At 55.5% G+C, this 24,304-nt stretch overlaps 1 protein-coding gene, 1 long non-coding RNA gene and 1 pseudogene across 6 annotated transcripts in view; 2 read left to right on the forward strand and 1 right to left on the reverse strand.

The window, feature by feature from the left end:
* The first annotated feature begins 394 nt into the window (after positions 1-394).
* Positions 395-2,880, forward strand: LOC126950519 (uncharacterized; annotated as a pseudogene). The gene has a single exon (XR_007724186.1). The product of XR_007724186.1 is annotated as an uncharacterized LOC126950519 (transcript).
* A 693-nt stretch (positions 2,881-3,573) lies between these two features.
* On the reverse strand, positions 3,574-5,955 carry LOC126950550 (uncharacterized). The gene is made up of 2 exons (XR_007724214.1): positions 5,330-5,955; positions 3,574-4,847 (listed from the first exon to the last, which is right to left on the reverse strand). It is a non-coding gene; the product is annotated as an uncharacterized LOC126950550 (long non-coding RNA).
* Positions 5,956-6,168: 213 nt separating this feature from the next.
* TNRC18 (trinucleotide repeat containing 18) overlaps positions 6,169-24,304 on the forward strand; it is a 123,367-nt gene continuing 105,231 nt past the window's right edge. For 2 of the 4 annotated variants that reach the window (XM_050783932.1, XM_050783933.1), the window contains exon 1: positions 8,206-8,957. In XM_050783932.1, the coding sequence (XP_050639889.1) occupies positions 8,771-8,957 (187 nt within the window). In that variant the 5' untranslated portion in view covers positions 8,206-8,770. The other 2 variants (XM_050783935.1, XM_050783936.1) reach the window with 2 other exon arrangements.

Below are 24,304 nucleotides of genomic sequence, written 5' to 3' on the forward strand. Positions count from 1 at the left end.
CAGTCCCAGGCAGACAAAGACACGGGGCCCCAAAGCGGCTGTGTCTGTCCCCAGTGGCGCTTTCCCCATGCCTAGAACTGTGCGGACACCGCAGGCGCTCCGTGCAATTGTTGAACCGACAGCAAGCAGCACTCCTCGCAATCACAAACGCCTCCTGATCGCGTAACTACAGGCCCCCGGATAACCACAGTTGTTCCTTTCCCCCATTCCAAGTCTCTCCCATCCCCTCTGGGTACACACGTACTGCTGTGATCACCCACGAATGCCCTTGGCCATTCCCTCTTCTGCGTCTCTCTGGAGGGGGTAGGGCTGACACTGCGCCCCCCTCCCCCAAGCCTGTGCTCCGACGGGTCAGGCAGAAAAACCATCCCCCAAGGTCACCAAAGCTCTTCAGCAGGCGCCCCCGGGAGCTGATTTATTGGCGGCTTATTTGGAGAAATGCTATCGCTCTTAGATTCCGGAGGGGGGAAAAAACACGCTCGCGGTGGACTTTAACCTTGGGCTGAAACCACAGCGCTTTGTTTTCAGAGGTGCTTCCTACGGCGCCGCGGCGGGGCTGGGGCCTAGCGGGGGAAGCTCGGCCGGAATGTGGCCCAGCAGCCTCTCCACTCCCAGGCTGCGCTCCCGCCTGCCCTGGCAAGCGCTCAAATTCCTCTGGGCCCGGCCGGAAGCCCTCGGTCCCTCCAAAAGTGCTTCTAGAAATTCTAGGAAGGAGCCGAAGCTCCTTGGATGAGGGCGTCCTTGGAGCGAGGTTTCCAAACCCTCCCATCCCAAGCCCCCGGCATGGGCCACCGCCGTTCGCAGTCGTGTTACTGGCATGGTGAGGTTTTCGGGAGGCACCCAGGAAGGGCTGAATGCTTCGGTTTCCGCGCACCTTAAGTCCGGAGCAAAACCCCGCTGGAGGTAGTTGGCTCCGATCGCGTGCATGGTTTGCTTGGCTGATGTAAGACACCAGCGCGAAGGCCTGTTCCCGCCCCTCTGGCAGAGATAAATTAAGCGTTATTATTGCAAATGCACCCTCTCTGGATCTGCTCCCCACGACTGTTCCGTGTGTCAAAACCGCCGCTTCCACCAGGCAGCCACAAGGGCGAGACCAATTACCGCTTTCCCCATGGTTGTGCCAAAGCACGCAGCCAACGAGGGCTCCAAGCCGGGACCCCGGTTGAGAAAAACCTGGGGCATCCGGCAGCACCGACGGTGGGAACCAGATGAACCCCCGCCTCCGCGCATGGTGCCCACAGTCACCCCCCCGCCTTGGTCCTCCTATGCCAAAAAAAAAAAAAAAAAAAAAAAAAAAAAAAAAAAAAGGCTCATCATGCGCCCGCAGAGGGCTCTGAGGAGACACGGGATGAAGGCAGGGTCCGCGGAGAAGTGGCAAGCTAAATTCTGAGAAGCCGCTTCGACCCTGACCCTGGCGTCGCCCCTCCGTAGTGCAGGTGGCACCGGAGTTGGGCTCGAGTGGACAGCTGCACGCCCATCCCAGTCTCACCGAGCCTTTCTAAGAGGAATGCCAGGCCCGGGCGCCCCTACCCCAAGGCGGTGATCCCGTGAAGCTCGGGCCACCTCAGGGTCCAGCGCCCTCAGGGATGGATGGTGCTGGCACCGAGGGACGAGGCCGTTCCCTCTCTTTGGTGAACGGAGAAGCTCTTGGCGTGGTTCCCTGCGCAGTCTTGGGGTCCCCAGGCCGTGATGGGGTGAGCAGGGCGTGCAGCGTGGCCTGGGATGCGAGACCAGTCTGGAGCACCCCCGCGTGAGCGACGGGAAGGAGGGCCCGCCCGGAGATTTATGGCCGCAGCCGGCCCCCTGCGCACCGACCGCGTCTCCGTCCTTTCCCAGCCAAACAGTGGAGTGGAGGACCCGACCCTGGCTGGAGGAAGAGGCCGGGGCCGGAGGCGGGGCCGAGAGGAGCTGGAATCCATCGGGGCTGGGCCTGGCGCTTCAGTCCCAATTCTGCCCGCCTTGCGCCCTGGTCTCGGTGGGGTGTGGGGCGATGGCGCCGTGTCCCTGGTCTTCCAGGCAGGTTCGGGCAGCTCCCGGCTGGGTTGGCCCAGCCGCGACTTGGCGCTGTATCTTGGCGCTGTATCGCGGCTGGGTCTGTCGCAGCGAGGGGACGGCGAACGTGGCTTTCCCGGGCACAGCCTCTCCGGGTTTTAGCCGCGCCCGCCAGACACGGGACCTGCGGAAACCGGAGCTTAAGACACCCAGCCACATGGCCTCTGAGCGGGCAGTAGAAGCCGGCAATCCCTCAGGGGGTGCCCTTCACCGAGATGCCAGCGGAGAATGGGGGGCTTCGGTCCCTGCCTGGAAAGGCGGTTGGGGAGATGGGTGAAGTGGCTCGGGTGGCCGCGCCAAGGAAAGGATGCTGGCTTTTTCTTCCCCCGCTGGGGGAAGGATAAGGGGAGAACGTGTCCAAGCGGCCAGCAACACCAGAATTTGGGAAGAACCGGGTTCAACGCCGAATTGAGGGAGGCCGTCTGATCGCGGGAGCTTCACCAGTCGGGGCTGAGCCTGCGCCAACAAAAGCGCGACAGGGGTGACGGCCGGGCTCAAGGTTGGCCTGTCCTTTGGTTTTAAAACAAAGAGGGAGAATTTTGTCAGTCGGGACGCGTCCAGGGAGCAGAGGCCGGAGCCGGTAGCCTAGGAACACAGGAAAGGCCTCGGCTCCGGTGGCCCAGACTGGCTGCGGAGAAGCACGGTGGGCCGGGCCTCAGCTAGCCAGGGCAGATTCTCCCGCAACTGCGGTGGTTTGGGGCTACAAGGAAGACCCACCCCGCTCCCCCAAGTCGATTTTTCACCCAGTCAGTAAAACACACACACACACCCACACCCACACACACACACCCACCCACCCCAACTGCGTCCACAGGGTTTTTGGCCACCTATCCCGCTGGGTAAACAAAAGTGTGAGGGGGCGGGGAGGGGGAAGGGGAAGGGACGGAATGGGGGTGGGGCGCGTAAGATGGCGGCTGGACCTGGTGGCCTATGGCCTGTGCCCTATGGCCGTGGCACCCAGGCCTGGTTTTTACATTTAAATGTGGCCCACCATACTGGGGAGGGCGTTTCCCTGGACCCTGAACCCTTGTTAGGGATGTCCTAGAGGCTCCCCTTTACGAATGGAGGCACCTGGGCTGCACCCACTACTTCGCTTGGGATCTGTCCTCCGCCCCAAGATGGCTCCCAGTCGCTGTTTACTCAGCGACTGCGGGGACACCAGGGCGCGGGGCTGGGGAGCAGGCGTTGATCAGGGCGCGTATAGATTGGCCTGGGCAGGCGGCCTCTCCGCGTAGCCCGCCCGCGCCCCCACGCACTTGGCATCCCTGGAAAACCAGCGTGGGCAGGATGCATCCTGGCCGCCCCCACCACCACCGCGTCCCCAGGCCCTGCGCCCTGGCCGGGCTCCGGTGGCTGCAGGGCCGCGCAAATGTGGAATGGGTGCTGGGGGCGGGTATGGAAGGGGCCCGCGCGAGGGGGCTGGGCGCACAAAGCCCAGGCACCACGGCCCTAATGAAATACCGGCTGGGTTCGTCACGCTGCCGAGGCGCACACTTGAAAAATGCAAACGCCATTGGCAAATCCAGGGCAAACAGGCAGAATTTTTATTAGCAACTAAATGATTTATGGCACACGTACCCCGCCGTTACAATTACGGCGTCTCGGAGCATCCAGGGGGTGAAAACATTAAACATTTATAAAAATGGGCCTTTGTTTTTTTCTACTCCGCAACCCTTTGTTTTCCCCACCCCAACTCTCTCAAGATATACATATTTTTTCCTTGAGCTATATTAAAATAAAGAAAAACATTCCCCAAATCCAGGGCGGGGTAATGCGGTGGAGAATTAGGGTCTGGGCTTGTAATATTGGTGGGCAAAGAGAGTGGAGAGGAAGCGATGGGGCCTCAGGCGTGGGAGGGCTTAACTAGGAACACACAAGACCTCTGCGTAAGGCTCAAGGGCGCTCTGCGCCCCCACACACGGCCCCCTTCCCCCGCCTGGGCTTCCAGCAGCCCCGCGCAGCTCGACTGCGTTTATTCGATTCCTGCAGTCCCCTCCTCCCCTAAGGCACACAGACACAATACCTCCTTTCTCTAACCCCCCTCTCCTCTCCGTCTTTGCTCCTGGCCGTCCCGGGGATGCACCGGGCGCCTCTCGCCGCCCCGAATGCCGAGGCCGCCACTGAGACCCGCACGGCCAGCTCCAAACGCGGACACCGTGGCTTGTTCCCCTCGGCTCCGGCTATTTTCGTTCCTTTCTTTCCTTTTCACTCCTCCTTCCTCCCCAGCGGAGCTACAGCTTCCAAAAGAGGGCAGCCTAGAAACCAACGCAGGAAGCTCCGGGAAGGGCAACTTGAAACTGCCCTCAAGAGGCTGAACTTTTTTCCTCAAATTTATCCTGGAATTAAATTAGACACCCCCCAGTTCGTTCTCGAAGCCTCCCCCCACCTTTTTTTTTTTCTAAAAGTGGAGAAAAGAAAATAGAACGAATGGGCACTAACGCGCTCATTTTCCCCCCTCCCGAAAAGTTGCCTTAAAAATTGATTTAAAAAAACAGAACGGGCAATGCGAAAACGCTGAGTCCGCAGCGCGGGGCGAAAGAGCGGGCTCCTCTTGTTTTAATTAAAATCTTATCACCGCAGTTGCTCTTCGAGGCAGGATTGGAAGGATTTCTGCCCCTCCAAGCTTCCTTTCCAGGGTACGTAATGCCTAGCCGGGCTCGGGGGCCTGCAGGGCTGCAGAGAGGGTGCGGGGGCCCCCAGGACAGTTCTGCTGGCGTGGTCCGCACTCCCTGCGCCCCCGGTCAGGTAGGTCGGCCGCGGGCAGCTCACGGCTACTCAACCCAGAAAGGATTTTGCTGAAAGAGCAAAATAAAAGTACAAAGTCTGGGGGATTGGGGCTCCCTTCCCCCTACGGCCGCCGTGGCCAGCCAAGCACTTTTTGGGCTTGGCGGCTACTTCCTCTGAGCTCAACAGATTTTTTTTTCCCCGGTCTCGCCCTCCCTGGAGGGGGCGCGGCGGATGGAAGGCGAGAGAGGCCCCCAGCCAAGAGGTTTTTAATATTACACTTTAATAGGTTTCAGAAGGCTCCGTGGAGAAATGCTAATAGGCTGAAATGTCAGAATCGAGAGGGATTCAGTTCGCGCTCAGCCGATCTAATCCTTTTTTCTGCTCTGATTTTTTTGTGGGGGGGGGGAAGGAGAGGGGAGCGCCCACGCAAAGAGGGACTTTGGGGAGGGGCGCGCTGTGCGAAGCGCCGCAGCCCCGGCCTGGGCCGAGCGGGGGGCGCGCCCCGATCCGCGTTTCTATAGGAACCCCTTTTAGAAGATTAGAGACTCACCCGCTGCCCGCCGCCGCGGCCTCTCCAAAATATTAATCAGTAACCATCTGACACCGCGTTTCAGGGAGGGACCCGCAGGCCAGTGCTAGGAAAACGGCCTTCTCGCCTGCCCATCCCACCCGACCGCGCTGCTGGGGGAGAGGGAATGAATCGCTGCTTTGTTTTAAAAGGAAGAAAAAAAACAAGGGAAAAAGCAGCCCTTGTCTGTTTCGGCGTCTCCACCGCGCGTACTAGAAGCGCACCCCAGGGGAGGTCGGGGCCCGGGGCCCGGGGCGCGGGGTGCAGCCCGCCGGGCCCCAGGCCCTCCCCGGCTCGCTTGGCTTGTCACCTCCTCCTGCGAGCAGGAAGCTGACAGGCGGCCCATTAAACCGCGCCTTGCAAAGCCCTGGATTGCGGCGACAACCATCTTCCTCTATTTTGATCACTCAGCCCAGACGCTGGGGGAGGGGGGAAGGAAAAGGGAGGAGAAGGAGAAAGGAGGGAGGGGGGGTCCGAGCTGGTGGAGGGGGAGGGCTGCCTAGAAACGGCCCGGAAAAATTCTCACCACCAGTTTTGATCATTCAGCCCCGCCGAGGGGAGCCTGGAAACTGCTGGAGCCCCTAGGTCCGTAATTGGTTTTATAGGAATGGCTGTGGGCCAAGGTGTTTACATGCGCGTGATTGGCGGCGCGCGCGGCCAATGCACGGCGGCCGGGGGCCGGGCTAGGGGGGGCGGGCGCCCGGGAACAATGCGTGTTTCTTTGCCGGAGAGTGCTCCCCTCCCCCAACCCCCTCCAACCTCCCCCCCCGCTGCCTTTTTTTTTTTTTTTTTTTTTTTTTTTTTTTTTTTTTTTTAGATCCAGCGAGAGGAACTTGAAAGGGGGGTTGTGTAATGTACCTTTTCCAATCCCGGGCTGTATATGGAGATTTGGGATTCTTTAAACCGGCGCTACCTGGATTTTATTAAAAAGCGGGGAGCTCGGCGGGAGGAAAGCTGGCTTTTCCGGGGGCTGCGGGAGCCGGGCCGCGGGAGGGCGGAGGAGTTGGCGCGCCGAGCGCTCGGCCCGGGGAGCGGTTTTCTACCAAAAAAAGGAAAGGCGGGCAAAAAGTGTGAGGCGGCTGCGGGTGGCGGAGGGGAGCGGCGGCCGCGGGATGGCAGGCAGCACGGGCGCCTAGCTGCGCCGGGAGCCGGGGCCGCCACCGGAGTCGTTGTCGCCGGAGCCCGGAGCCGTGAACCCAGCCGCGCCAGGTACGCCGCCGGTCAGCCTGCCGGCCCCCGGCCGGGCGCGATGGTCTTCAAACTTCTCCAGCTCGACCCTTCAACCACGCCTGCCCCTCGGGGTGCGCGGGGGGGATCCCCGCTACTGTCTGGCTCCCGATTACAGAATCGGGGACCAGGGCCGGCTGGGAGGGGGCGCCCTGGGAGGGGTGGGGGTGGGCTGCTGCGCCCCGGGCGCCCACGGGAGCCCCCAGCCCCGCTCCGGCCCGCCTGGCCCGGCCGAGGGGCGGCGGTTCCTCTCTTGGTTCCCAGCAGGCGGCGGGGGAGCCTGGGACGCCGAGACATTTTCGATTATAGGCTGTTTTTAATTAAAAGCCGGAATTCAGCCATTTTAACTCCATTTAAGAGGGGGAGAAAAGTAGGGAGAACGCAGCGGAGCCCGCAGATGGCCGATGCAGCTTGTTTGCCAGTGCGAGGGTGTTCCTGGGGGCTTCACCCCGACTTCCCCGAACTGGGGCGCCTGGTCATACTGCGAGGCACTGGCTTTTAAAAAGCTACCCAAAGAATCTCTTACCAAAAAAAAAAAAAAAAAAAAATCACGGGAAGCTCATCGCCTCCTTAAGACATGTATCCTCGGATGTGGCGATCTTAGATTTTTCCAAAGTAAACGCGGATCTGGTAACCAGAGCCTGATGGGAGAGAGCGAGGGAGGGAGGGGGTGTTTGTAACCAAAACCGAGTTAAAATAGGCACCCTTAGCAAAGTTGGGGAGGGAGGCTGGAGAGGAAGGCCGGCGGGTTTGGCCAGGGGTTTTGCAGCCAAGGGGGTCTCCTGCTAGGGGGCTGGGCGCGGAGTGCAGGGCGCCGGGCGGGCACCCGGGAGCCGGTGGCTTTGGCGTGATCGGCGGCTCTAAGAGCGCCCAGGCCTCCTAGAATCAGGAATGTGAGCTGCTGCAGACAGACAGATCGAGGGAAGGGTGGGCTCCAAGACCCCCTCCGATCCCCAAGAGAATCCGCAAACGACAAATCTTTTAAACAAACAGCTTTAAACTGGAACTACAGGGGGATTTACCCAACGGTGGGGGAGGCGCCCCTTGGCCGGCCCGCGCTGCAAAGGTTTTCTTTGTAGGTTATTTTGGGGGGTGGGTGTGTGGGGGGGAAGCTAGGAGTAGAAGCGAGATCCTTGATCCCTTTCCTTCTCCTCTTGACATCCCCCAAATCCCCCACGCCAGGCCACGTCCTCGGGCTGCAGGATCTCAGGCCAGGGCGTTGGAAAATGAAACCAAAGCTTGTTTTGTAGGATTCTTTCCAGTCCTTAGGCGAGAATGCCACGTCTCGGGTCCTCGGACTCGAGCTCTGGGACTCGTAGTGCCCCCGGGGGGAGAAAGGGGGGGGGGACCACGAGCCTCTTTAAAAATAATAATCCCGCTTTGGACCCTCCCTCCTCCCACCCCCAGAAAAACACCATTCCGTCGGCGGTTCAAGGCGAGCTCAGGAAAAACCAAACTCGGAAAAGGGAGGCGAGGTCTCCAAAAGGTTAAATATTAAACTTTGCGGATCAGATAGTGCCAGAGTGTTTTGGGAGACACTTCGGACCTCTTGTGGCAAGGCTTCACGGTTTTAAACCCCGGAGCATTTGACGCCCAGGAATAAAATACACTTAAGAGGTTTGTATTTACGCTGTCCGGGCGCAGCCGAGGAGCCCTGCCCGGTTTCGGGAGGACCCGGCAGCCGCTGAGGCAGAGTCTGGGCTGGGGCGCAGCGCGCCACCGCCGCCGGTCACTTTTCCGAGCCAGGTCCCGGGAGCCTGAAGCCGCCGGCGGAAGGAGTATGGATTTTACTTTTCACTGAAAAGGGGCTACTCCTGATTTCATTTCTGGCCACTTGGTCGGCACCCCCCGATCCTGAAGGGCGAGGCGACTTTCTGAAACTTATTTATTTTTTTTTCCCTTTTTCCTTTCCCCCTTTATATTTCTTCCGCGGCCCGTCTCCTCCCCGCCAAGACGCCGTGTGCGCCGCCTCGCGCAGCTCCGCCTGGCCGCCCGGAGGGGCCCCACCGCCGGCCGCCTGTGCGCCCCGGGCCGCGGGCCCGCCGCCGAGCGCAAGCCCAGCTGGCCGCCGCCATGCACGCCGCGGAGCCCCCGCCGCCCGAGGACTCTGGGACTACGCCGAGGCCGGACTTTTAGGTCCCACTGAGCTAGGCCTGCGGGCCGGGTGGGGGGCTGGCCGCGGCACTCCCGCGGAGGATGGATGGCCGAGACTTCGGGCCCCAGCGGTCCGTGCACGGTCCCCCGCCGCCGCTGCTGTCCGGCTTGGCCATGGATAGCCACCGCGTGGGCGCGGCCACTGCCGGACGCTTGCCCGCCTCGGGCTTGCCCGGCCCGCTGCCGCCTGGGAAGTACATGGCTGGCCTGAATCTCCATCCGCACCCGGGTAAGTGCCCCACGCCCTGCCCATCCCCTGCTGTGTTCCCCGGGAGATCCACTCGGCGGGGTCCTCCTGTGCACTCGCGGCCGGGGCTCGGCGACTCTCCTTCGGCCGGCCACGAGGGTGCGGGCGGACTCAGACCCCAGGGCGGGGAAACTCCTGGCCCTGGAGCCGAGGCCAGTCCGGCGGCTCCGGCAGTGGAAAAGGCTCGGTTGCCTTTTCCTCACCATGTCCGGCCCTAGTGAGCCGAAAGCGGGTGCCGTAGCCCGAGCCACCGGGGGCGATTCCAATCCCCGGGGGCCCCGGCGGCACAAGCCTGGGCTGGAGTTTTAAAAATCTGGGCGAGAAAAGAACAAACCGGCCCCCGCACCCCGCGAGACACCCGCTCCCCGAGCTCGATTCTTTTTCTTGGCAAACGCCCCTTTTGGCGCCCGTGGGCCCTCCTGGGTTCTGTTCCCAGCTCCACCACCCGCGCCGAGCCGGGTCCCTGGCAGTTACCTAGCGCCGGGGGATGCGGGAGTACGGTGACCCCAGCCCTGGGACCCTGGCCTCGTGGCGGGCGGGATGCCCCTTTCTTCCCGGGGAGAACGGCGGCCTTGGGAACCAGCACCCCGTTAGGAGGGCGGCGACCCGGGCCCTCGGGGACCCAGTGTTCTCCGGCGCTAAAGAGTGCGGAGGCGCGGCAGGGACGCCGAAATGGGGCCACCACCGTCCCGAACCTAGAGGGAAAGAAGAGAGCGGGTCGGGCAGGGCCCAGGCAGCGGAGGGGAAAACCCTGCTGCGGGAGGAGGTGGCCGAGAAGGTCCCGTGGCCTCCGCCATTTCCCAAGAGGGGCTGCCCAGGCACGGTGGGGACGGTGTCCGGGCAGGCGCTTCGCCGGGGCGGGAGATTATCGCTCTGGTCAGTCCGCGGCCGCTGCAGCCAGCGAGGCGGGAAGGAGCTCGGGGACCTCCAGACCAGCCCGGCCGCCGCCCCAGGACACCCGGTTCCTCCTCCTTGGGCTGCCCTGGCTTTTGCGCTTGGTGTCCCAAGTCTCGACTTAAAAAAAAAATCCACCTTCTCTTCGAATTGCAGTTTCGGATTTTTGCGTTTTCCAGAGTAGCCCCCGATGTCCCCCTCTTCTTTGGGGTCTTGCAGGAGACACCCCCGGCCCAGAGCTGCTGCCTCGGCCTTGCCTCGCCCGCTCGGCGGAACTCGCCGATTTTGCCTCTCTCTTTGATTTTTCTCCTGGAACTTTTCAGGAATTGGAGTCCCGGGGGCTCGGCGGGACAAAGGGCCTTTGTGAGGCGCCGGGCGGGGGAGGGGCGGGCGCCCGGGGGCCGGGAGCTCGGAGATCCCCGCCGGCCGGGGTGCTAGAACCGGGTCTTGGCCCTCGGACCTGCTTGTGCCCCTCCGGAGCTGGGGGCGCATTCCGCCCGGGGTCTGCGACCCGGGCAAGGGGTTGTTCCCGAGTGGTGTGTTGTGGCGAGGGAGGGGCGCGGGGGACCCCCGAGTAAGAAATTGGGGGGCAGCCCTGGGGTACAGAGGCCATCTGAACTGTCCCCTTCTGCGCTCCCCACAAGTCCACCGTGATGTGTGTGTGCATGTGCTTTTTGGGTCATTTGGTCCAGCCCGGAGTGGTGGCAGGGGGGGCCCCCCCAAGCCTGGCAATCGGTGCCCGTGTCTCTCTGACTGGCAGGGCCTGCGCTTGGCTTTTTCGAGGCTGGGAACGGGCGTCGCGCACTCCCCGCCTGCGATCTGGCTCCGGCCTGGCAAGGCAAAGTGCCCTAATGCGAAGCGGTGAAAACAGCTACTACTCATGCATGAGTGCACCGTGCCAGGGCCGCGCCTAATCTGACGCAGCAGTCAGACGGCCTAGTGCCCATTTGCTGGATGGTGAGGCTGAGGTGGAGGGAAGGCCAAGCCTCGGAAGCCCAGCGGGAGGTAGCCTCGGAGCTCTGCCTCTGCGCACCTTCTGCGCTCACTGGGAGCTGCCTGACTTCTACACGCCGAGGCTGAGGTCGGGGAGGAAACAGCAGGAGGACTGCTGCCGCCCCCTGAACCCCGTGCTCACCCGGGAGGGAAAGGGGGGGCCGGTGCTGCTTCTGGCTGCCCCCCTCCCCAACTTCGAGTGGCCGCACGGAGACCTCGGACCCCAGGCCAACGCCCAGAGCCAAGCCCGTGCTAATCCCATTAGCCACGAGGTGGGAGCAGCTCCCATTCACTCTCTGCTTGGGGCTGGGCCGGATTACACATTCCTCAGCCCAGCACACCCTCCCCCTCCCGGGTTTTCTTTGTGGGGTGCAGGTGCTAAATTTTCCCTTCTGACGCACCTCCCTCTCTTCCTTGACTGTCAGCACCTTAGGTCTTGCCAGCTTTATCAGTCCCATCTTTATTTGTTTATTTTTGTACCGGGAAGTCCTGAGTGGTTGAGCCACTTGCTTGGGGTCACACAGCTAGGGAGAGGCACATTACCGTTGGGCTCTGGGGACGTGGATGAGCGCTGCCAGGGCTTATAAAGCCCCTCCTAGGCCGAGGGAGGTTCCCTGGAGAGAGCTCAGAGCTGGAGGGGCCCTCGGAGAAAGATCCCCTGGGAGGAATCCCATCCAAGCTAGCATTGACAGCCATCTGCTGGGGTGGGTCCTCTGGAAGAGCTGGTTTCTGCTTATGGGTCAAGATGGAGGGGTTTGGCCTCTTCTCTGCAGAAGAGGAGGTGATTTTAAGAATGAATGGGGTTTGGGATCAGGAAAGGGTGGTTTTTTAAGTTTCCTATTATCTTGAGCCTTGCTACATTGTGAACAAAATAGTCATAGCCTGATCGGGGAGATGGGCATGTAACTGACAAGCACCTGGGGCTTGGCTCTGTGCTCTGGGCTTGGGAGGCCTGGACTCAGTTGTCCTCACAGGCTGCAATTAAAGAGTTATTAGTAGGATTTTGTACTTGGATGTTTATTCTCCCTGCCCCCGCACCCTAGGCTGGCCCTGGGAGGGTCCATGAATAGAGGATGGGACTCAGGGATCTGGGTGGGGAGGCCCTGCACTCTGGCCTGGCCAGCCGTCAACAGGGGGCCATGGACCTTCTCCAGGGTCTGATCAGATCCATCTCTGGAATCCAGTCTGTCAGCCTACTGGGATTGATTTGGAAAGATTCATCAGTGAAGACTGCTGGCAGAGTGATGGAGAGATAAGGACGATTTGCAAGGGGCTTCCTTCTCTGGTTAGAGGCGACAAGGGAGGCCCTGGGAGAGTTCTGGAATCTGGAAGGGCCACTTGGTGGGGAGGAGGCTCTCTCTCTTGGTTCTTCAGCTCCCAACACCGGTGCTTTCCTTCTTTTCTCACTTGCTCATTTACTCAGCAAATAATTTCCAAGTGCTTCCTGCGTGCCAGGCACCGCTCGGGTCCCAGGAATGCGGCAGTGAACCCAACAGACAGAAGTCTCTGCCCTCATTGGAGCTCACGTTATTCAGGGGAGTTGGAGTGAACACACAAATACCAGAAGGAAATTTTTTTTTTTTTTTTTTTTTTTGAGATAAGGTCTTTGTCTGTTACCCAGGCTGGAATGCAATAGCGTGATCTCAGCTCACTGCAACCTCCACCTCCCAGGCTCAGTCCATCCTCCTACCTCAGCCTCCTGAGTAGCTAGAGTTACAGGCGCGTGCTACCACGCTCTGCTAACTTTTTGTATTTTTTAGTAGAGGTAGGGTCTTGCTGTGTTGCCCACGTTAGTGTTGAACTCCTGAGCTCAAGTAATCCTCCTGCCTTGGCCTCCCAAAGTGCTGGGATTTCAGGTGTGTACCACTGCACCCAACTGATTTTGTTACTTAAATTTTTTTTTTTTATTTTTAAGAGACAGGGTTTTACTCTGTCACCCAGGCTGGAGTGCAGTGGTGCAATTATAGCTCATTGCGGCCTCAAACTCCTGGCCTCCCTGCCTTGGCCTACCAAAGTGCTGGGATTTCAGGGGTGCACCACTGCACCCAGCTGATTTTGTTACTTTTAAAATTATTTATTTGTTTACTTATTTATTTATTTTGAGACGGAGTCTCGTTCTGTCGCCCAGGCTGGAGTGCAGTGGCCAGATCTCGACTCACTGCAAGCTCCGCCTCCCGGGTTCACGCCATTCTCCTGCCTCAGCCTCCCGAGTAGCTGGGACTACAGGCGCCCGCCACCTCGCCCGGCTAGTTTTTTGTATTTTTTAGTAGAGACAGGGTTTCACCAGGTTAGCCAGGATGGTCTCGATCTCCTGACCTCCTGATCCGCCCGTCTCGGCCTCCCAAAGTGCTGGGATTACAGGCTTGAGCCACCGTGCCTGGCCAATTTTTTATTTTTAGAGACAGGGTTTTACTCTGTCACCCAGGATGGAGTGCAGTGGTGCAATTATAACTCATTGCAGCCTCAAACTCCTGGGCTTCTCCTGCCTTGGCCTCTTGAGTAGCTAGGACTAGGGTATGTACCACCATGCCTGGCTAATTTTAAAATTTTCTGTGGGAGACAGGGTCTTGCTGTGTTGTCCGGCGGGTCTCGAACTCCTGGGCTCAAGAGATTCTCCTGCCTCAGCCTCCCGAGTAGCTGGTACTAAAGTCCAGCGCCAGGTTGGAGTGCAGTGGTGCAGTCTTGGTTCATTGCAACCTCTGCCCTCCTGGGTTCAAGTGATTCTCCCTCCTCAGCCTCCTGAGTAGCTGGGATTACAGGTGTGTGCTGCGACACCCAGCTAATTTTTTTTATTTTCAGTAGAGACAGGGTTTCACTGTTGGCCAGGCTGGTCTCAAACTCCTGGCCTCAAGTGATCTGCCTGCCTTGGCCTCCCAAAGTGCTGGGATTACAGGCATGAGCCACGGTGCCTGGCCTAATTTTAAAATTTTCTGTAGAGACAGGTCTCTCTATGTTATCCAGCTGGTCTCAAACTCCTGGGCTTTAGAGATCCTCCTGTCTCAGCCTCCCGAGTAGCGGGGACTATAGTCCAACGCCACTGTGCTTGGTTAAGCAAATGATTTTTTTTTTCCGAGAGGGAGTCTCACTCTGTCGCCCAGGATGGAGTGCAGTGGCGCGATCTAGGCTTACCACAACCTCCGCCTCCTGGGTTCAAGCGATTCTTCTGCTTCAGCCTCCTCAAGTAGCTGGGATGACAGGCACCCGCCACCACGCCCAGCCAATTTTTTTTGTATTTTTAGTAGAGATGCGGTTTCGCCATCTGGGCCAGGCTGGTCTCAAACTCCTGACCTCAGGTGATCCACCTGCCCAGGCCTCCCAAAGTGCTGGGATTACAGGCGTGAGTGAGCCACCATGCCCAGTTTAACTTCAACTTATTTTTAAGTGAAAGTTTCCCAACAGTGAAAGTTGCCAATTTTCCCTGGACAACCAACTGGAGAAAGGATTCTCATATTGTTTTGTAATCTGATGTTTAAAAATGTAACGCTACACTGTGGAGTCTTATGCAGGCCGGGCTCAGTGGCTCACTCCTGTGATCCCAGCACTTTGGGAGGCTGAGGCAGGCTGATCACCTGAGGTCAGGAGTTTGAGACCAGCCTGACCAACATGGCGAAACCCCGTCTCTACTGAAAATACCAAAAAAATTGGCTGGGCGTGGTGGCGGGTGCCTGTAATCCCAGCGATTCGGGGAGGCTGAAGCAGGATAATCGCTTGAACCCGGGAGGCGAAGGTTGCAGTGAGCCAAGATCACACCACTATACTCCAGTCTGGGAGACAGAGATTCCATCTCAAAAAAATAAATAAATAAATAAATAAAAATAAATAAAAAAGGAACACAGACCATGCAGAAAACAAAATGGTAAAGGTCTGGTCTGGTCTGGTCCGAGAGGTGAGGGGCTGTATTAGTGCAGCCCACCCCCACCCAACTGATCTGGAGGGGTGACCTTTTTTCCTGCATGCAAAGGGCAGAAAAGTGTGGTGAAGGTGGACAGAACACAAAAATCAGAACCCGGCATATCTGAGCTGGCAGAATGGCTGTAGCTGGTGGGAGGGAATGTGGGGGAGGTGGGATCCTTCAGGTCCCTGAAGGCCAGTCATGAGGTCTTGGAATTTTAAACTGAGGAATGAGGAGGCAGTGGAGGGTTTAAGTGGAAGGAGTAATTGAAATTGAGGGACGTTTCACAGAACTGGTCTGGACTCTTAAAAAAATGTCAATTGGTGCTACTGCTAAAGGCAATGTGTGGCTCTCGATTGGATCTTGGGATCAGGGAAGAAATTGCTCCAAAGAACATCATTGGGACAATTGAGAAAACTGGAATATGGACTGTAGATTAGCAGATAGTATCAGATCACTGTTAGGTTTTATGAAGTGGATAACTGTGTGTGGTTGTGTAAGAGAATGTCCTTGTTCTTAGGAAATAAGAATACTGAAATATTTACAGGCAAGGGACCTAGAGTCTATAACTTGTCCTTGGAATGGTTCAGGAAAAGAAAAAATATATATATGGGAGACAATGGTACCTCAAGTATTAACATCAAAAAACACAGTGAGGGGGGCGTGGGGTTCATGCCTGTAATCCCAGCACTTTGGGAGGCTGAAGTGGGTGGATCACCTGAGGTCAGGAGTTCAAGACCAGCCTGGCCAAAGTGGCAAAACCCCATCTCTACTAACAATACAAAAATTAGCTGGGTGTGGTGGAGGGCACCTGTAATCCCAGCTACTTGGGAGGCTGAGGCAGGAGTATTGCTTGAACCCAGGAGGTTGCAGTGAGCCGAGATCGTTCCACTGCACTCTAGCCTGGGAGATAGGATGAGACTCCATCTCAAAGAAAATGAAAAAATAAGACAGTGAGAGACCAGCCAGTTGTTGGATCTGGTGAAGGTCATAGGGCAATTCATTGTACTATTTCTTTTTCTTTTTTTTTTTTGAGACAGTCTCACTCTGTTGCCCAGGCTGGGGTGCAGTGGCCGGATCTCAGCTCACTGCAAGCTCCGCCTCCCGGGTTTACGCCATTCTACTACCTCAGCCTGCCGAGTAGCTGGGACTCGCCCGGCTAGTTTTTTTGTGTGTGTTTTTTAGTAGAGAGGGGGTTTCACCGTGTTAGCCAGGATGGTCTCGATCTCCTGATCTTGTGATCCGCCCGTTTCAGCCTCCCAAAGTGCTGGGATTACAGGCTTGAGCCACCGCACCCGGCCTCGTTGTACTATTTCAAACTTTTCTGAATTGGAAATGATTTCAAAATAAGCATTTAAAAACAACACTAGGGGCTGGGCATGGTGGCTCATGGCTGTAATCCCACCACTTTGGGAGGCCTAGGCGGCTGGATTGCTTGAGGCCAGGAGTAGGAAAGAAGTCTGGGCAACATAGCAAGACCTTGTCTTTACAAAATGTTTAAAAAATTAGTCAGGCATGGTGGCAAATGCCTGGAAGTCCCAGCTACTTGGGAGTCTGAGACGGGAGGATTGCTTGAGCCCCAGAGACTGAGGCTGCGGTGAGTTGTGATTGCACCAATGCACTCCAGCCTGGGCAACAGAGTGAGACCCTGTCTCAAAACAAAAGAAATGAGGCTGGGTTGCTAGCCAGAGATAGTCTGGTAGACGAGGAGAGAAGCAGGAGATAATTAGGAGGTGTTGGTGACTAGGGAGGGAGGCTGGAGGTGGCCAGGGTTCTGTGCCCTTTGGAGGTGGGGCAAGTAAGACGGATGGGGAGAGGAGGGAAGGAGGAAGGGGAACTCAATGGCTTGGGTCCCAGCTGCTTGTGGAGGGATGGGGAGGGGCAGATTTGAGGAGAGGCTGGGGATTGGGTATTCTTGTTTTGGATGTGGCTGGCGGGGGCTGCTCTTGGCTCCCCGTCATGAACCAGTCTGTGGTCTGGCCCGACTCCTCCTATCCTGTCATGTACTGTAGCCTTGTCCTCCAACCAGACCCTTGCACCGGCTTTTCAGGCATCCCAGCCCAGCTTTTTAGGGGACAGGCTGGAGCTGTTCTCAGCACAGGTATCGGGCCTCCCCAGGGCCTGCTGGGAGCCCTGGTCAGTGGTCAGTCAGGGCCAGGGTCCTTACCACATCTGCTGCCCGCAGAGGCCTGGCATGTGCCTTGGGAGGAAGTCTAGGCCACTAGGTGGGAGCCACTCAAGTTCCTTGTCACTTCTCCCAGGCCACCAGTGTACTCAGCATTGCAGTGAGGTTTTTTCAGGCGATAAGGAAAGTGGTGGACCCTCAGCCTGGGGGAAAACCTTGACTTCCCACATCCTCACCAACCATTTGACACATTGCTGAGCCTTTTGGGGGTCCCGGGAAGCTCCTTGCAATCGCCAGATAGAACATTGCTCCATCTAGAGGAAGGATGGCCTCCAAGCTGAGGTGTGGGTGTTGTTCCCCCAGTTAAAGAGCATGTGATGACTTTCTAAACCTCAATTTTTTCATCTATAAAATGGGTTAATTAGAGTGAATGAATTCATTTGGTGGTTGTGAGGTTTGTTTTTATTTTGTTTGTTTTTATTTTATTTTTTTTGGGACAGTGTCTCGCTCCGTCTGCCAGACTGGAGTACAGTGGTGCAATCTCAGCCCACTGCAACCTCCACCTCCCATGTTCAAGCGATTCTCCTGCCTCAGTTTCCCGAGTAGCCGAGATTACAGGTGCCTGCCACCACTCCCGGCTAAATTTTGAATTTTTAGTAGAGATGGGGTTTAACCATGTTGGCCAGGCTGGTCTCAAACTTGTGGCCTCAGATGGTCCACCCACCTTGGGCTCCCAAAATGCTGAGATTACAGATATGAGCCACCATGCCTGGCTGAAAATTCATTTCTTTATTTTCTGGAGTTACTGTCTTTTTTTTTTTTTTTTCATTTGGAATTCCTTAGAATATTTGGCTTCCAGTTTCTCTCTCTCTTTTTTTTAAGAGATTGGGTCTCGCTCTGTTGCCCAGGCTGGAGTGCCATGGCATTCTCGTGACTCACTGCAGCCTGAACCTCCTGGGCTCAAATGAGCCTCCCACTTCAGTGCCTCCTGAGTAGCTAGGACTACAGGTGCATTCCACCACACCTGGCTAACTGTTACATTTTTTGTAGAGATGGGGTCTCTCGCCATGTTGCCCAGGTTGGTCTTGAACTCCTGAGCTCAAATAATCCTCTTGCCTGGACTATCCTAAGTGCTGAGATTATAGGTGTGAGTTACCTCACCTAGCCAGCCTTCTGGTCCCTTGATATATTTTTTTCATTTGTCATATCTATTGGATGAGCTGCTTTGTTTTCTTGGAGATTTCCTTCCTGGAATTTTCCATCTTCCTTCTCTAGTCTGGTTGGCCCGGTTCTTGGGTATGCTGTAGAGCCATTGTTCTTCAAACTCCCTTTACCTCTCTGCTGTGTGTCTGATTCCCTTGCCTTCCCGTTTCCTGTTTTACTGCCTCCTTTCTGTAGAGCACATCCTGCGGTTACTTTCTGTGAAAGGGTACGAGGAAGGCAACGTTTTTGGGGCCTAGTATGCCTGAAAAATGCTTTTGTTCTACCTTCACACTTGAGTGCTATTTGGGAAATACTTTCCCTTTCCCTCTAGGAATTTTTTTTTTCTTTTTTAATGAAGCCTTGCTCTGTCACCCAGGCTGGAGTGCAATGGCGTAATCTCGGCTCACTGCAAACTCCGCCTCCCGGGTTCAAGCGATTCTTTTGCCTCAGCCTCCTGAGTAGCAGGGATTACAGGTGTGAGTCACTGCATCCGGCCTTCCCTCTAGGATTCTGAAAGAATTGCAACATCACCTTCCATATTCCACTGTTACTTTTCAGGAATATGATGCCATTTTGAGTCTCGATCTTTGTGTATGAACCTCCCGCCACCCCCTTTCTTTTCCTTTCTTTTTTTTTTTTTTTTTTTTTTTTTTTTTTTTTTTGAGATGGAGTCTCACTCTGTAGCCCAACCTGGAGTGCAGTGGCACGATCTCAGCTCATTGCAACCTTTGCCTCCTGGGTTCAAGCGATTCTCTTGCCTCAGCCTCCCAAGTAGCAAGTAGCTGGGATTACAGGCATGTACCACCATGCCCAGCTAATTCTGTATTTTTTTTTTAACGGAGATGGAGTTTCACCATGTTGACCAGGCTGGTCTCAAACTCCTGACCTCAAGTGATCCACCTGCCTCGGCCTCCCAAAGTGCTGGAATTACAGGTGTGAGCCACCACGCCCAGCCTTCTTTCTTTTCCCTTCTCTTCTTCTTTTTTTATTATTATTATTTTTTGAGATGGAGTCACACTCTATTGTCCAGACTGGATTGCAGTGGCGAGTTCTCAGCTCACTGCAACCTCCGCCTCCCGGGTTCAAGCGATTTTCATGTCTCAGCCTCCCAAGTAGCTGGGATTATAGTCTTATACCATCACACCTGACTAACTTTTGTATTTTTAGTGAAGATGGGGTTTTACAATGTTGGCCAGGCTGGTTTTGAACTTCTGGCCTCAGGTGATTCAGCCACCTCGGTCTCCCAGAGTGCTGAGACTCCAGGCATGAGCCACTCCGCCTGGCTGCAGTTATTCTTATTCTTCATCACTGTTCTGAAATTTCATGTTGATGTGTTTTGTTACGGGGTCTTTTTGCATTTACTGTCTTGGGTGCCGTATAGACCGTAGCAAACTGGAAACTCAAGTCTTTCAGACTGAAAATTTTTGTATTAGTTTTATTTTTAAATTTCCTTCCCAGTATTTTTGCTCTTCTCTCTAGTATTCCTATTAGTTAGGTATCCTGGGTCTCCTAGGCTAATCATTGAATTTTCTTTTTGTTTTTTTGTTTTTTTGAGACAGAGTCTTGCTCTCTTGTCCAGGCTGGAGTGCAGCGGCATGATCTCGGCTCATTGCAACCTCCGCCTCTTGGGTTCAAGTGATTTTCGTTCCTCAGTCTCCCAAGTACCTGGGATTTCAGGTGCGTGCCACCGTGGTTGGCTAATTTTTGTATTTTTAGTAGAGATGGGGTTTTGCCATGTTGGCCAGGCTGGTCTCAAACTCCTGGCCACAACTGATCCGCCCACTTCAGCCTCCCAAAGTGTTGGGATTACAGGTGTGAGCCACTGCACCTGGTCTGATTATTGAATTATTTATTTATTTTTTATTTATTTTATTTATTTTTTTTTGAGACAGAGTCTCGCTCTGTCACCCAGGCTGGAGTGCAGTGGCGAGATCTCGGCTTACTGCAAGCTCTGCCTCCCAGGTTCATGCCATTCTCCTGCCTCACCCTCCCAAGTAGCTGGGACTACAGGCGCCCGCCACCACGCCTGGCTAATTTTTTTTTTTTTGGATTTTTTAACAGAGATGGGGTTTCACCGTGTTAGCCAGGATGGTCTCGATCTCCTGACCTTGTGATCCACCCACCTCGGCCTCCCAAAGTGCTGGGATTACAGGCATGAGCCACCACGCCTGGCCTTCTTTTGTATTTTGTATGTCTTGCAGTTTTTTCTTTCTGGGAGATTTTCTTAATATTTTCTTAATGGTATCTTCTAACATTTCAATTTTTTTTTTTTTTTTTTTGAGACAGATTCTCCCTCTGTTACTGGGGCTGGAGTTCAGGGGTGCAATCACTGCTCACTGCAACCTCAAACTCAAACGACTGGGGCTCAAACGATCCCTCCTGCCTCAGCCTCCTGGGACCACCACGCCTGGCGTACACCAATTTTTGTAGAATTTAATTTTTGAATTTGAGCTATCATATTTTTCTGTCCCAAGAGCTCTTATAACCTGGGTGCTCTGTTTTTTTTTTTTTTTTTTTTTTTTTAAATAGTATCCTGTTCTTGTTTCATGGATACATGATATTAATTGTATTTTTTTCCCCTGGCGTTTTCTTCTTCTTTTTTTTTTTTTTTTTTGAGACGGAGTCTCGCTGTCACCCAGGCTGGAGTGCAGTGGCGCAATCTCGGCTCACTGCAAGCTCCGCCTCCCGGGTTCACGCCATTCTCCTGCCTCAGCCTCCCCAGTAGCTGGGGCTACAGGTGCCCGCCACCGCGCTCGGCTAGTAGTTTTGTATTTTTTTAGTAGAGACGGGGTTTCACCGTGTTAGCCAGATGGTCTCGATCTCCTGACCTCGTGATCCGCTCATCTCGGCCTCCCAAAGTGCTGGGATTACAGGCTTGAGCCACCGTGCCTGGCCCGTTTTCTTCTTTCATGCATTGTCTTTGTTTTCTGAGTCTTTTTTCTCTTTTCTCTTTCACCTTGGAGACTTCCCGCGGGCCCCTGCCAATGATCATTCTCAGGTGCCCCTTGTTTAAGAAAAAGCAGATGGGATTCAGATGTAAGGGTGGGACTTGTTGGCCATTGAGGAGCTTCTTGAATGTCCTCTGTAGAAAGATCTTTCTTTGTTGACCTTGTAAATCTCACGGGCAAGAATTCACTGGTTTCTTGCCTGTTGACATTGAAGCCAGGCTGTTCCTGTCCCAAGAGCTGAGTGTGCATGTTAAGGTTGACGATTCGCACTCCGATTCCTGTTTTTCCTTTGGTCTACACCCTAGTCCTGAGACTGCATACCCTCAATGTTCCATCTTTCCCTAGTAAACAGAGGGATCAGTGCTTCTGTGGTGAAACCAACTCTTGTCAGCTATTCTGTGAACCCTGGCTTTACAGGCACTAGGGTCTCTGGGTTCAGTCTCCAGAACTGCTGGTTTCCTGATTGCTCCAAGCTTAAGTGTTTCATTTCCCCACTCACCACCCTGCCAAGCTGCACATCTTCTGTCCCTCTGCTTTCTTTTTTTTTTGAGACGGAGTCTCGCTCTGTCACCTAGGCTGGAGTGCAGTGGCCAGATCTCAGCTCACTGCAAGCTCCGCCTTTTGGGTTCACGCCAATCATTCTCCGGCCTCAGCCTCCCGAGTAGCTGGGACTAGAGGCACCCGCCACCACACCCAGCTAGTTTTTTTGTATTTTTTAGTAGAGACGGGGTTTCACCGGGTTAGCCAGGATGGTCTCGATCTCCTGACCTTGTGATCCGCCCGTCTCGGCCTCCCAAAGTGCTGAGATTACAGGCTTGAGCCACCGCGCCTGGCCCTCTCTGCTTTCTTGCTTCCAAATGGTGGTTTTTTTTTTTTTTTTTTTTTTTGAGACGGAGTCTCACTCTGTCACTCAGGCTGGAGTGCAGTGGCGTGATCTCGGCTCACTGCAACCTCCGCCTCCTGGGTTCAGGCAATTCTCCTGCCTCAGCCTCCTGAGTAGCTGGGACTACAGGCATGCGCCGCCACACCCAGCTAATTTTTATATTTTTAGTAGAGATGGGGTTTCATCATGTTGGCCAGGCTGGTCTCGAACTCCTGACCTCAGGTGATCCACCCGCCATGGGCTCCCAAAGTGCTGGGATTACAGGCGTGAGCTATGCGCCTGGCCAGGGGGGTGTTTCCTTTTTCCTTTCCACTTCTCTCCTGTCTCGCTTTCTTTCCTTTTTTTTTTTTTTTGTTAAGACAGAAGTCTTGTTCTGTCGCCAGGCTGGAGTGCGGTGGTGCTGATCTCAGCTCACTGCAGCCTCCGCTTCCCGGGTTAGGCACGCACACCACGCCCAGCTAATTTTTTTTATTTTAGCAGAGACGGCGTTTCACCATGTTGGCCAGAATGGTCTCGATCTCCTAACCGCATGATCTGCCCCTGCTGCGCCCGGCCACTTTCGTTCCTTTTGAAACTGTATTACTGTCATTTTTGTGAGGTTCTGGTGTTTGGGAAAGGATTTGTAAAGATCAAACACCGTGCAGTCTCTTGTAGGCTCACACTCCTCCTCTTGCTACTTTGCCTGGGAGACTTGGTTCTTCTGTCTCTGCTAAGAGGCATCTGATGTCTTCTAGCTTTTGCCCGAGCAGTTCCTAGAAGGCCCTCCACCCCTACCTCTTTTTCCACCCTGGGAGGTGGAGTCTCCGTAGGGGGGAAACCAATCACTGGGGAAATCCTTTGTGATTGCTTGAGAATTGACGAAGTCTGGAGCCCTAGGGGCAAGGCTGAGATGGACGTATTTGCATATCCTTGGCTGGCCTGAGGCCTTGACCTCTCCTTGGCCGCCTTTGGGATTCCTTTTATTTAAATTCGAGCACTTATTTTGTGGGCTGGGTACCTGATTGGAGCAAGACAAAGTCCCTGCCCATATTTGAGGATTGGGGAGGGACTGGGATTAAGCCAGAATTGCCTGCTCGTGCTGTGGTCCCAGGTGGGGAGTAACTGGGAGCCCAGCTTGATGGATATTTTTTGGAACTCTGCTCACCTGGTGGGGAGGTCAGCGATGGCTTTCCGCTGGAGTGGAGGCTGGAGGTGTAGGAGGGGCAGGATGGGGTGAGGAGGCTGGGAGGGGCAGGATGGGGTGAGGAGGCTGGGGTGGGCCCTCCTTCTCCCTGGGGCCATCCCCCAGGCCCTCCTGGTGGGGCAGGGTCGAAGCAGGTTGATCTGGGCTGGTGGCTACTGCAGTCTTGGTCCTGGTTCTGGTCCCAGCATAGCTTGGAGGAGACTGCAGCCTCGGACTCTAACTTGCCTCTTTTCTGTGCGGATGGGAGCTCCAGGATGGCGGCGGTGGCCACAGGTCCGATGGCCCAGCCGCAGTACCAAGGACATGCAGGGTGAGCCCCTGTCCCACCACCCTAGTCTCGAGCTCTGTCACCTGAGGGGAGGGGGGATGCCGCAGACGTCCCTGCGAGGCCGGGACACAGAACCTTGCCATTTTAGGCTCAGAGTGTGAGATGCCCACCCCAGGTCCCACAGTGGGAGGTGAGGGGTTCGAGGCCCTAGCTCCCTGCAGGAACACTGGGGGCTGGTAGGGAGGTGGGGGTGTTGATAGGAATTTGTCTTTTTTTTTTTTTTTTTTTTGCTTCTTGGTTTGTTTTTCTTTTCTTTTTCTTTTTTTTTCCCCGGAGACAGAGTCTCGCTCTGTCGTCCAGGCTGGAGTGCAGTGGTACGATCTCAGCTCACTACAACCTCCGCCTCCTGGGTTCAAGTAACTCTCCTGCCTCAGCCTCCTGAGTGGCTTCAATTACAGGCACCTGCCACCACACCCAGCTAATTTTTGTAGTTTTAATAGAGACGGGGTTTCACCCTGTTGGCCAGGCTGGTCTTGAACTCCTGACTTCAGGCGATCCGCCTGCTTCTGCCTCCCAAAGTGCAGGGATTACAGGTGTGAGCCACCGTGCCCGGCCTCTACTTTCTGTGTCTACGGATGTGAGTACTGTAGGTACCTCAAAAGTGGAATGACATACAGTATTTGTTTTTTGAAAAATTAAAAAAAAATTTTTTTTTTTTTGAGACAGAGTCTCGCTTTATTACCCAGGCTGGAGTGCAGTGGTGCGATCTCGGCTCACCGCAACCTCCGCCTCTTGGGTTCAAGCGATCCTCTCACCTCAGCCTCCCTAGTAGCTGGGATTACAGGTGCCCGCCACCACGATGGGCTATTTTTTGTATTTTTTGTAGATGGGATTTCACCATGTTGGTCAGGCTGGTCTCCAACTCCTGACTTCAAGTGAT

This window comes from Macaca thibetana, chromosome 3 (assembly GCF_024542745.1).
Source record: "Macaca thibetana thibetana isolate TM-01 chromosome 3, ASM2454274v1, whole genome shotgun sequence".
NCBI classification, from domain to species: Eukaryota; Metazoa; Chordata; class Mammalia; order Primates; family Cercopithecidae; genus Macaca; species Macaca thibetana.